This window comes from Neurospora tetrasperma, assembly GCF_000213175.1.
Source record: "Neurospora tetrasperma FGSC 2508 unplaced genomic scaffold NEUTE1scaffold_81, whole genome shotgun sequence".
Classification (NCBI taxonomy): Eukaryota; Fungi; Ascomycota; class Sordariomycetes; order Sordariales; family Sordariaceae; genus Neurospora; species Neurospora tetrasperma.
Genome location: NW_009799179.1, coordinates 6,042,067 through 6,056,234, shown reverse-complemented (window position 1 = coordinate 6,056,234; position 14,168 = coordinate 6,042,067). Strand labels below are relative to the sequence as shown.

At 30.1% G+C, this 14,168-nt stretch overlaps 3 protein-coding genes across 3 annotated transcripts; 1 reads left to right on the top strand and 2 right to left on the bottom strand.

The window, feature by feature from the left end:
• Positions 1–4,896: 4,896 nt before the first annotated feature.
• Positions 4,897–5,082, top strand: NEUTE1DRAFT_55535 (uncharacterized protein; the record flags this gene model as incomplete). The annotated part of the gene is made up of 1 exon (XM_009858177.1): positions 4,897–5,082. One exon carries the CDS (start codon positions 4,897–4,899, stop codon positions 5,080–5,082), a length of 186 nt encoding a protein of 61 aa, XP_009856479.1.
• A 2,078-nt stretch (positions 5,083–7,160) lies between these two features.
• Positions 7,161–7,319, bottom strand: NEUTE1DRAFT_51434 (uncharacterized protein; the record flags this gene model as incomplete). Its single annotated transcript, XM_009856770.1, has 1 exon — positions 7,161–7,319. A coding segment is annotated over one exon (159 nt), but the record flags the coding sequence as incomplete, so codon positions are not given.
• A 1,697-nt stretch (positions 7,320–9,016) lies between these two features.
• On the bottom strand, positions 9,017–9,214 carry NEUTE1DRAFT_53402 (uncharacterized protein; the record flags this gene model as incomplete). The annotated part of the gene is made up of 1 exon (XM_009858176.1): positions 9,017–9,214. A coding segment is annotated over one exon (198 nt), but the record flags the coding sequence as incomplete, so codon positions are not given.
• Positions 9,215–14,168: the final 4,954 nt, after the last annotated feature.

The following is a 14,168-nucleotide window of genomic DNA, read 5'->3' as shown; positions in this document are numbered from 1 at the left end:
CGAAGAGATCTTAATTAATAACACTTATAAAAGTATTAGTATTATAGCTAACTAAAATAGAAATTAGATCCAATTCACCTTCATTATTACCCTTATCGTTACCTTTGTCGCTAATATCCTACCAATTAATAGTATTATTATTATTATTACTATTATTATTACTATTATTATTATTATTATTATTATTATTGTTATTATTATTATTATTATTATTATTATTATTTTTAAGGTTATTATATACCGCGCCCGTATTAAATATAACCGTATTATTATCGGCATCGATTAGTAGAACGAAGTTTAGTAATTTTAATTTTAAACGCCGAGGTTAATTGGATTAATATAAATAAATCCGAGGAAGTAGTACGCGTTTACTATAATTAACCCCAAATAGTAGTAGTCTATAGATAATATAATCTACCTACAAAGGGGGATCGTCGCCTTTATTTACTTTGATTCGTCAACAAGGCATCGTAGGGCTAGCGGTCTTGAAATAATAATTGGAAAGAGTATAATAGTTAAAATTAAGTTAGATATACAATTAACATAGAATTGAATATAACGGGTAAACTATATATAAGAGGTAGTTCAATAATTAGATAGACCGGGTAGATGAATAAATAATAGTCGGTTGCAAAATAGAGAGCTATAAATAAGATAAATATAATTACTAGCACGTACGTTATATTATATAAACAGTAAACTATATACTCTAATATGTATTTATTTGAATATTTAATAGTAGTAATAATTATATAAAGCTAATACTAAGGTACCGGTATATTCAATAACATAATTACTAATAAATAATTATAAGGCTGGCCGGCTGTAGGGTCTTATAGTATTATTAAGGTCTATTCCCCTATTAAGACTACTAATTTACTATTTAAGTCTAGAATATAAAAAAATACCCGCCCCTACAATTAGTCGCCCCCGGACCGGGACCTACTTACACTACTACCCCTACTATACGTATGTGAATATTATAAATAGGAATACGAATTAATACTATAAACCTTATTACTATATTTACTAGACTTCCGTTATTAATACTAGTCCGCCATTTCATTTAATCTCTTAAAATTAATTACTAGAAGAAAAGCTACTAGAAGTATCTTATTATATCCTACGCGCACAATATATTTATAAATACCATTATTATTAATAATGCCTTGCTAAGTTCAATTTCATAAGACTATCTACTAGGTAAAGGACCCGCTATTCCCCTTAATGATAACTTAAAAGGTGGTAAATAAATAAATAGTTACTCTGCTTATATTATTTCTGTCACAGGGCTAGCCTGTGACTGTCATGTGGTAGCGGCATTACTACGGCTATGGTTGCCGGTTGACGTACGCTCTCTAATTGGCTGACCCGTCTAGCCTTACTACCGCCGTAGTAGCTACTGGGCCAATGCGAGCCCCCTAATTAACCACACGCTCCCGGAGGCTCCGGTCACGTATATTAAAGATATAGCTTATCCTCGCCTATATGGGATAAACTACTATATATGAATTCTATAATTCCCCATCTTTCTTGTATAATTATATAGATTATATTCTACCCTATACGTTAAATATCGCCTTACCCTATAATAATAAATTGTACTTTACTATTACGCTACGAACGTACTTTACTATAAGGAAAGAAGTACGAATTTCAGTACTACCCCGCGACGCTATTAATTGCTAGAAATCCCGCAAAACGTAGAGTTTGGTAAAGTTCATGTTTTTTAATAATAATATTATTATTAATAACGAAGGTATCCTACTAGAAGTACTAGACGAAGATATCGACGTTTCGGACGCCCCTCTAGATAGCGAAATTGAAGGCTCCAAGCTACTAATAAATAGAAATGTCTATTTAACCGCGTTAGAAGGCGTACCGTATACCTAAGCTATTGAGCGCCTTATTAGTATTGATATAGAAGATCAGTTTAGACCTCTCCTAGCCCTCAGAGGGTCCCTCGTTAACGCGACTATCCTTGTAGACGATAGTACTTTCCAATTTATAATTTTTTCAATTATTCGCGCGGTCTAAATATTCGACCTATTTAACGACGACCTCTTAAGCTAGTTTGAAGAACTTAAGAGCTAGCTATATTTAGAAAGATTAAGGGCTTCCCTCTCCGTACCCACCCTATTCCCTATGTGTACCCTGTCCTACCTGGAAAAGTGGAACTATAGTTGAATAATACTTGATATTGAAATTCCCGTTTTTACCCGCTAAATTTCGTCTTTTCAATATACGGAACATTTGCTCTAACTTAATTAAGTTCTTTGCTCATTTTCATACAGTTAATTATACCTACTCTTTGTAGCGATTTATACTATATATTTACTGTTGTATACTAATAATTGTATTTAAAGTACCCTTACCGTAGGTAACTCTATTTGAATTGACTAATTTTAATCGCTTTTAATCGTTGATAATTGATTTAGATATTTGCGCAATGCCGTTGTTGCAATTTAAATGCTTTATCGGTTACTTTTATTAGTAATACTTCCTTTAATCGCGATGTTAAATAGGAAGTGCCTGCCAACGACCCTATATTTAGTTTCGCTCTCCAACCTTCGTCGGACTATACTTACTTCGAAGTTATTGAAATATACTGTTGCTATCGCTTTGGTATTACAATATAATATGATTATAAATATAATAACCTACAAGTACTAGAGATATACGGCAAGCGGTAGAAGATAGCTATACGTTATAACTACAGCGAGTACTAAAAGTACCCTAACGATAACCTATATAGGAAGCAACGGATTACATTGTAAAAAATTGTACGCGGTTGCCCCTTCCGTATAGTATTATTAAATTTAAAGATTAATAATTATCAGTAGAGTATTAGAGTAATAGACTGTATATATTATAGGTACCCTCTCTCTAAAGACCTCCTTATATATATAATATTTCGAAGTAAGGGTACTAATATTAAAACGTAAGAAACTATTACCAATCTTGTTAACCAATGGGATTTACTAATATATTTAATCTATACTACCGTTCGTTAGTACTATCCTAAACTCCATCTTACTTATAAAGACTTCGAAAATATATAATAAGTACTACGCGCTAATAATAGGGATAGTTATATTAATACTTAACCCTTCGTTAAGAAGCTTACTAATAATAATAAGTCGATTGAGTTCTAAAAGCTAGAGTTTAATTATTATAGGGATGAAGAGGAGGAAGAGGAGGGTACTATACTACATTAAACTCTCTAATTAATTCGTACCCAATGGAGAATATAGTTATAATACCCCTTTACTTTTTTATTTAATACTATATATAAGACTAACTATTACTATACCCCCTTAGTATAGTGTATAGTAATTACCCTTAAAAAAACCTCTATACTAATTTTTTAAGTAGTAATTAATAACGAAAGGGAGGAAGGATTTACGTAGCTAATTAAAAGGGTCGAGGAAGTAATTAGAGAGCTAGGAATCCTACTGCTACAATTTATTACTATTAATAAAAACTCCTAATTAATTAGTATAATTAACTGTATTTTCCTAAATACCTAGCGGTAGCGTTATATATAATAATAATAATAATAGTCTTATTCCCTATATTATATAATTATAGTGCCCTGTTAGTATAGGGTCCTTCTCCAGGTTCTCTAGAGGGGAAAACCGTACGGCGTTAAGCGCCGCCGGATAAAAACCCCCCGCTCCATCTCGGCCGTAAATTACCCACGCCGCTCCTACTTTACTTATAACTATAATAATTCTCACTTACTACTATAGCAAACTAATTTTATCCCTTCTTTTACTATATTATCCCAATACTAAAATAATAAGAATAATAAGAATAGGACTAAAAATACCGCCCTCCTTCGCCGCTTCTCTGTTTTAACCCCTACTACTCCTTTCTCCGCCTTCCTTCCGCTTCTCTATCCTATTTCCCCGTTTATATTCCTACTCATCCGCTTTATTACCCCTATTTATATTTACTTCCGCCCTATTCCTTTATTTCGTATTCCTCGGCTCTACTTCCATTTATAACGGCGTAAAAACCTCGTCTTTTATTTATATAATCCTCCCTACAGCGCCCCTTCCTAACTTCCCTCTCTTTTTTCCCTATTATGATATCGTCTGAAATAGCTTCTTCTAATTACAATTATATTCGTCCTAACCCGATCGACCTTACCTCCAACCCCGAAATCCCTTCTTCTAATTTATCTCCGGGCCTTATATCCTCCCCTAATTTCGTAGCCCTAACTCCCTTAGAATATACAATATGTTTTTATATATTTTATAGTAATAAGAATTTTAAAATCCTTTGAAACTGATATAATTATCCCTTCTATTATTTAATGTTCATATATTACCTCTTCTGATACCGTCTATAAAATCCCTTACCTCTACTATACTTTAAACCTTATTATAATTTTGAATTCTAATACGAAACCTAATAATCCCAATACCTTTTATAAAATCGTTATTAGTAAAACTTATTTTATTTTATCTACTTATAAATCCCGTATCTTTCCTCTTTTTATTCCTCCTCCCTAATTAACGTTTAATCTTAATTTTTAGCCCCTAAACCGTAATTTATATTTATATTATTAATAAATATATATTAAATATTCCGGTTAATTTCTATAATATTCGCAATATTATTTAATTTATAATTATTACTACTATAGTAGTAACCAATTAAGCGGATTATTACTAAAAATTAAAAGCCTTCGCGAATACTATTAACTTTTTCAAAAAGTATATATATAATTATTTAATATATAATGACTTTCTAAATAACCTTATTAACCTTCCTCGTACCCTAAATTATGATGCTACTTACTATTAATAAAAGAAATATTATATACTACGTATAAAGAATATGGCCCTCTATAGCTGTACTCCCTCCAATTCTATTAATAGTAATATAATGAACCCGGTTCGTATTACTTTTAATTCTAATAGTAATATAATTACTCCCGTACGTATTATATCCAGTAGTAATAGTACTACTACTTTTACTCGTATAGTCTCCGGTTTTAATAGTCGTAGTATTACCCCTAGCAGCCTTATAATTATCGAAACCCCAAACCGCCCCATTATGAATAATAATTAGATTCAATAGCATTATCACGTTACTATAAACTAAATTCGTATAATGGAACTCCTCGAAGAACTTCTTAAGCGTAATTAAAAATTGAATAGATAGTATTCTAATTTTCGCTATAACTTTCACGGGGCGCGAGCAAGCACTAAGGTAAGACTTTGATTGTTGTGCGAGGAACAGGAAGAGAATCCTGTACGCGCACGAGAACTATATAGGGCACGCCGTGTAGGTCCAGTACGCGGACTACAGCACGTATATACGTAATTGCTATACTATATTTAAGTAGCTATGTAGTTGATTGTACTTAATATAGTATAGTACCTTCTATTTATATTTAGGAATATGGTAGTAATACCTATAATACTACCCCCCTCTCAAAGTAATATTCCCGTTCGAAAATCCGATATTATATTTATTATTAATAAAGTGGAGTTTACCTAGCCTTCCTATAGCTACGCCTAACTAAGCACTAGTAAAAGTTTTACTAAAGCGGGAAGCTGCTTAGCGCCCGCCGGTATTTTAATTCCCGCTTAAGCGTCGAATATTAATTAAAATATTACTAAATTCAACCCTTCCGCTATAAGAGTTATTATTACCCTTAATAATTTATTTGAACGTCAGAAAACTAGCCTAATTAACGTATATAGAGAACCTTAACGATTCTTCTTATTATTCACCCTATTAGGAGTACTATAAGGACGCCTATAGTATAGTAATTTACGTAGGACGGCCGTAGCCGCTATTAATATAAATTGGAGAGTTCGTATATTCAATTCCCTACTTATAACTCGTTTTTCTCTTTAACGCTCAATTATTATACTACTAACGTTTTTTAAATCCTTCTCATCTTCTAATCTTATTTATTATAGGTTTGTAATATAGGTATAGGCTATTCGGGGGAATAAGAAACGTAAGACCGCCGTAAAACGTACTATCTTTCAGTACTATTAATAATTATTCTATAAAAGAGTATACTACTAAGTATTTAATCAAGGTATATAGAATAAATCGAACTAAATTCCTTTCTTTTTATTATTTTTTATTTATTATTCAATTTCCCGCTTCTTCTTATTTACCGGTTATCTATTATTAGTACTACTATAGCTGGGATTAGGGACTGAATTTTGGTTTCGGCCTCTAGAATTATCTTTATCTTTTATTATATTTTCTATCCTTTTCTAAAATTTAAGTACGGGGGACTAAATTCTAAATAGTTATTATTAAATTACTAGACTAACTCTTAATGACTATTAAAATTCTTAACCGGTTACTAATTTAATAAGTATATAACTACTTTACTAAATACTTCTAAGAGCCGTAGATTTTCTAGTAATCTAACAATTCTTCGAACTCCTATTATCTATTTTCTTCGAAGTTAATTATTCTACTAATAATTATACTCTCGTTTATCCTAACATTTATTATTAACTCCCTTTAGTTAGGGAGTCCCTCGATATAAAGTTTAATATAGGATATATTAATAATGTAGGTAACCTTCATATTTTAAGGTAGAATTAACTCTACTATATATAAATTAGCTTTTATAATATAAAATAGCCCCTTAAACCGGGGTATTAGTTTATTATACGGATATTTAGTAGCGTAGTTACTTATATTAATAAGAATTTTATGACTTACTTTATATTCAGGGGTATCCGTACACTTCTTATTTACTACTACCTTATAACGCTCTTATACTTACAAAAAGATATTTTAGTAAAGTCCTAAACCTCCTTAAAGTATACTACTAATTAATTAGTATTAGAAATCCACTTTCGCTATATATTTATAACGTTTAAGGGTAATAGTATAGTCGGCTTTATACCTATTCGGGGATAAAACCCGTAGTTAGTAAAGAATAGGGTAATTCTAATTAACGTAGATTTAAAATTATTCCCTTAGAACTCGCCTAAGGGTAGCTAATTTACTTAATTATTCTATACCTAATTAATGAATATCTATAAATATTATTCTATTTCAGTATTAATCCTTTCGGTTTAACTATTGATTTCTTTATAGTAAGGGGTAGATAGTTTTAGTTTAATATCTAGCCTATATAATAATTGCTTTTAGAAAGCCAATATAAATTAAATTCCCCTATCGGATATAATAGTATTTGAGAGGCTATAAAGTATATAAATATAGTTAATAAACTTTTCTACTAATTTTTCTATTAATAGTCCTTCTATTAGAATAAAGTGTCGTATCTTTGTAAGTCTATTTACTACAAATAGTATATATTCGTATTTAATACATCCACTTGCCTTCTTTAATTTAGGGAATAGGGTAACGTAGTCGATAAAAATATCCTTCTAAAGAGTATATAGGATTAGTAAAAGCTTTAAAAACCCTACCGGTAATATTTTAGTAGCCTTAGTCCTACTATAAAGAATATATACCCTATAGTAAACGTTTATTATTATAATTATTCATAATCAGAAATACCGATATATTAATACTACTATTTTATCTCTATCCGGGTAACCCCCTTATACTAATAAATAAGTACGGTAGATTAACTCTAATTAGACTTTCTTAGTATTAGGAGGAATTACTAACGTATTCTAGAATATTATATTATTATTAACTATATAGTATTCGACGAATAGGATCTTTAGTTTCTTCTTTAAGTACTTCGGATAACAATTTCCCACTCGGATAGTTTCCCGGATATCGGCTATTATAAGAGAATTAATATAAGTACGATCTATTAAATTATTTGTATGAATACCTAGCCCTTTAATATCGTTATTCTTAAAGCTATCTTTTAGAATATATATAATAAAGGGGGCTCCGTCTTCTAATATAATATTTATCATGAATCCTTCGCCTTCGACGTTTAAGAGCTGCCTATTATTAAAGGATTAGTTAAAGCGGTCTAGGTCGATAAGTAGCTTCTTCCTAGCTTTTAGCCTATTGTTTATTTCGTCTTTAAGAATATATTCTAGCTTCCGGCCTAAAGTGTCGGGCCTAATACTTATCAATCTCGGCTGGTATTTAATTGTAAAATAAATTTAGATAGAAATTTAAATTACTATATATGCCGGGGAACAAGCTTCTTCGTAGTACTAAATATCTTTAAATTCTTATAATCCGTAATAATTTTAGAAAGTTTAGTAACTCCTTCCGATTCCGGCCTCTACTCTTCTAGCGCCTTAATAATTACTAATAGTTCTTTAATATATATATTGTAATTATATTCGGCCGCCGAATACTTGTCTAAGAAATAAATTATTAGATAGAGCTCCTCGTTATATATTTAAGAGAGGGTACTTCCCAATAATTAATTTAAAGTATTAACTTCAATAATTATAGGCTTCTCCTAGTTATACGTCTTTAATACCGGTATAAATATGAATTTTATCTTTAGGGATTTAAAGGCGTTATTATATTCTTTATTCTACTTCTATTCGATTATTCTTTTTATTAGCTTATATAGTAGTTTACCTATATAAGAAAAGCCGGTGATAAATCTCCTATAGGAGTTCGTAAAACCTAAGAACCGTTATAATTAGCGTCTATTAGTCGGTACTTCCTATTTAATAACCGTTACTACCTTCTCGGGATCTATTTCGATACTACCCGGAATAATAAATAATCCTAGGTATTTAGTTCTTTATATATAAAATTCGTATTTATTAATATTAATTTAGAGGCCTATATTAATTAAATGTTAAAGTACTTCTCGGACGTATTTAATATAGTTTTTATAAGTTTCTGAGAAGATTAGGATATTATTAAAGTAGGCTATTATATAAATATTAAGGACGTTATATAATATATTATTAACAAAGTTTTGGAACGAGGCTAGTATTTCTAAAAATCCAAACAGATAGATTAATAATTCGTATAGCGCGAATTGTATAATAAATACTGTTAATTATTCGTAGCCCTCAATTATATATAATGTATAAAATACCGCGATTATACTAATTTTAATAAACTATTTAGCTTGATAAATAGCGTCCAGCATTTCTTTAATTAATAGTAACGGGTATTTATTTTTGAAAGAGATATTATTAATACTTTTATAATTAATATAAATTCTTATACCGCCGCCTAACTTCCTTACTAGTAAGATTGGAGAGGCGATATCCGAAGTCGATAGTCGGACAAATTCCTTCGTTAAATTATTATCCAACTATTATTTAATAACCTTCAATTTTTAGGGTAATATTAGTTTCGCTTTAGAGTAAAGTAACGACTCCATTCCTAATTTCAATTTAATTTTATAATTGCATAAACGGTACTTAAAGATTACTTTAATGTTTATAGGGTTTATAACGTATAATAAATCCTTATATTTATTAAAGAATTATACTTTCATTTATTTCGGTATATATTTTAGCTTTATAAATTTCTCTATAAACTTTTATACGTTTTCCTTTATAATGCTATAGATTTTATTAATTTCGGATAATTGTACAGGCTCTTTCTTTTCTTACGTCTCCTCTCCGAACCCTAACTTACAAATACAATTAACGAAATCTCGGGCCGCCTCGCTAAATTAAAAGGATTACGCGCCTATTTTTTCTCCTATAGGTTCTTTTTAATATAAGTTAATAAATTTATAGACTTTAGTATCCTTAAAGTAGTACTTATAAAGCTCGCCCTTACCCTATATCATATTTTTCGAAGTATCTTCCAATAGAATTAATATAGAAATAATTTCTTTCTTCTCCTTCTATACCTCTTCGAATTCTATTTATATTATTAAATTTACTTAAATTCCCCTCAACCTAATATTAAATATAAATATTCTTATATTAATTAATTTAAAGTCTAAAAAGTTTAACGCTACTATACTAATTATAAGTATAAAGGGCTAGAACGTTGTACGTTTAACTCTCTCTAATTATAATATTATTTAGACTCTCCGCCTACTAATAATCCTAACTTATATTCTAACTTTCTTAGGCGTAAGCTTCCTTTCTAAACCGAATAGTTCTTCGAATTTATTTATGTAAATTAGCGGGGATATGAAGTCTATTATTATAGTTTCATTTCCTTTAGGGGCCTTAGTAATATTAATCGTCCAATCAAGGATATCCTCCTCTTTAAATTCATCTTCGGACTCATTTTTAAAGTTGTAGGATTCGTCTTCGGATTCTTCAGATTCTTCTATTTCTTAAGCCTCGTCTAGGAATACTACTATTTCTAAAGGTTAATTTATATATATCCCTATATATCTAACATTCTAAATAATTTTATTAATTACCTAGTCCATATTTAAGTTATAGAATTGTAATTATAGCTACCCTAAAATAACTGGGTAATTTACCGCTAAATTGGCTATAAAGAACCGAATAACCTCTTTATAATTATTAATACGTTTAAAAGCGCCATCTATTAAATGTAATAGTCTTGGCTTCTTTAGTATTTTGAATTCTAAATAAACTTTTTCCGCAAACGAACAATTAATAAAGGCTTTACCCGAATATTCTAAATTAATTAGTAGTATATATTCTACTTTACTATTATATTAGGAATATTAAAAATACGTAGAAAGGAGGGTTGTATTTTGCTTATAGAATTTTAAAATACTTAATTTAAATAGCTCGATCTTTCAATAACCAATTGTATAAATATTAAATTTTTTTGTCTTTGCCCTTATCTTTCCTCTTTATATCCCGGAATACCCTGGGGTACAATATAGCCCTAGGGTTTATCATTTGTCTATAGAATTAGGACGGCGGGGGTTAGGGTTATTAGGACTATAAATATAGTTAGTGTAGGGTAAGTTATATTTACTATTATACTATTAGTAATTAGGGCGCTTATATTAGAGCTTTAGCGTATAGTAATACTTAAACCCGAATAGTTAGGTTACTTACTTCTAATTCTATAATTAATATTACTTCTATAGTCTTTAGCTAAATATTTTCCTTTATTATAGTTTATATAATTACCTTTATTATAATGTTCTTATAGGACGTTTTTATAAATTTCTGTAAATTTGGTACGATCTATATCTATAGAGTCGGGGTCCTTCTACTTACTACTATCATTACTACTACTTTTATTATTACTATTATTATTATTCGTAGTCGTTTGGATATAATTATTATAAAGCAATACTTTAGTATATACTTTAATAATACTACGGAATAAAGTAAATTATCCCTTCTAATCGTTATATTTCAGTTGAACGTAATAGTAGGAAACCGAATTAATTAATAATTTAACTACTTTTTAATATAAGAGGCAAACTTTAGTAATTATATTATAATTGTAACGATTTACTAACGAAACGAATTTAGCTTCGAAATCTTTATAATTAATATACTTATTAATTTATTTAAAATTTAATAACTCTCTCTCTACTATAGTTATAAAGTCACCTTATTTGTAGCGTTTATTTAGGTAAGTAAGGAACTCCTTGCTTGTTTTCTATTTTCATTAAATTAAATAATAAAATTTATTTAGGATAAATTAATAATAATTGTTAATACTAACTTTAGCCTCACTGTTTAAGTAGGTTATAGTATAGAGGAGTTTAAATAATTCGTTAGAGAATTCGTATCTATCTATTAATTAATAGCTACGAATATTTAAATTCTAAACGTTATAAGCGTTATAGTCCTTAATAGTATTTATCTCCTCGCTATCAAAATCTTCGGGGTCTTAATAAAAAACTTTATAGTAATAATTGGATTAGGGGTTAGAGGGGAGGGGCGGGTAACTTCTAGGACCGCCGGGACTTTTAGGGCTGCCGGGACCTCCGGGCCCGCCGGGGAACCCTCCGCCGGGGAAACCTCTATTAGGGAATCCCCTACTACTACTAGGGAAATTTCTACTATTTCTAGGAAAACTTCCTCTATTTCTAGGACCGTTATTTATTTTACTAGGGCTAAAGCTGGTCCTTTTACCCAATCTATAAGGGCCGTTATTACTAGGACCGCTACTTGTATTGCTAGGGCTAAAGCCGGTTCCTTTACCTAATCCTCGAGGGTTACTATTATATTCTATACTACTAATATCCCCGTCCGTAATATTTTTAATTATAGTTTGGAACCTACCTTTAATAATTACTTTAAATTATTCTGAGGCCGCTACTAGGTTGTTTTCAGTAACGAATATACTTTCTTCGGCTAAGTAGAAATCGTCCTAAATAATTTTAATATCCTCTTATATTTTAGCGGCCTCGTCTTATACGATTTTAATCACAATACGTATATTACTATATTCCTACTTGAATTCGTTAAATATAGCGTTAACCGTAGCTAGTAAATTAAAAATATTCTAATAGTCGCTCTCCTTCTTAATAATAATCTTAATTATATTACTCTCCTAAACTACTTTCTCTTTCTCAACTATAACCAACTTCTACTCTAAGGATATATTATCTTTAACGACCTAATTATATTAATTCTATAGGACCCTTAATAATCTACGACCTATTTTTAATACCCTTGAATTTACCAATATAATTAACTATTTATCCTATCTTATAGCTCATCTTCTTGATATTGGTTTCGGCGTCGCGCTTATAGTCTTTAAATTTCTCCTACTCGGCTATAACGTTTTCGTTAAATAGTTTAATCTTTTTCTTAAAATAATATAATAACTTTCTGATTTCTCCATAATTCCTAAGTTATATTGCGAAGTTAGGTAAAACCCGAAGGCTAATATTAGAATTATTACTATAAATAGCGAATAATACGTTAAAGCCTTCAAATAGGGAAGGGAAAACCCTAGCAAGGTCGATTTAACCGTTACTATTATAATCCTAATTATTAAATATCTTATTTGAATAAACAATTGAATTACCTGAATAAATAATTGGATTAATAGTTCGTTAAAAACTAGAATAAGAAAATAGATATTCTTTTTACCGTATTGTACAATACGATAATTGCACCCTCGTTATTCTAAATATTTATTTACTATTTTAGGGTTCAGAATTTCCAATTCGCTATCAACGATTATACAATTCGCCAAAGAGTAAATTTCGTAAAAACCGATTTATTACATTAACCTCTACTAAATTTAATTCGACCGAAATTACTTATTACGCTTTAACGCGAAGGTTAGGTATAATAAAGTATTATAGGGCGCGAATAAGCACTAAGGTAAGACTTTCATTATTGTACGAGGAATAGAAAGAGAAACCTATACGCGTACGAGAACTATATAGGGCACGCCGTATGGGTCCAGTACGCGGACCACAGCACGTATGCACGTGACTGTTGTACTGCACGCAGGCAGCTGCACAGTTGACTGCACTTAATGCAGTACAGCACCCTCTATCTATATACAGGAACATGGTAGCAATGCCTGTGACAATAACTATAATTTAAAACGTATTTATAATTAATATAATTGTTTCTCCCCTATCCCTTATTCTCTTATTCTAGTATTATGAATAATTTATTCCCTCCTTAAAAGTACCTTATAATCTCCTTACATTACTCCTCCTCTAATTTAATTACTAGGTAATACTCCTTTAATTTACCTAACCTTAATATTTATAATAGTATCCTTTCGGCTTTAATTCTATTATCTAAGTACTCTTAGAACTCTTCTTTCGTTAATAGCTAATTATCTAAATCCGATTATTAGAAGCCTTCTATATTAAAGTAAATTCAAAATAATATAGGCGAAGGTGTCCTTCTCTAACCCTTAAATGTAGATAGGTATTTAAATATTCAATACCTTCTTCCGGAAGAGGAATGCCTGAAGTCTAATAACCTCTATTCTAGTTTAGCTTAAAAAGGAGCTCTTCGCTTCAATTAATAGATACGGTTCGTCTTTGTCTTTCTTGAATATTCGAATTTTCCTTCTTTTCATCACTTTCCTTATATTAATTATATATTATTAAATAGCTTTATCATTAAATTTAGGGTTAAGGTCGGCGATAGTAAACTCGTACCGTCGATTCAATTTTATTACTACTACCGTTGAAGAATAACTATAGTACAATACCTATTTTCAATTTATTATATTTTTTAACTATTCCTTTCGGTCGGTAATTATTAGTTCTAGAATTTATAATAGTAATAGTAGGGTCCCTAATTCCGAAGGAGGACCGGCTATAATTACTAGTAATTTTTCTATTAATACCTACTCTTCGGCCTACCGAATTTTAATTATAC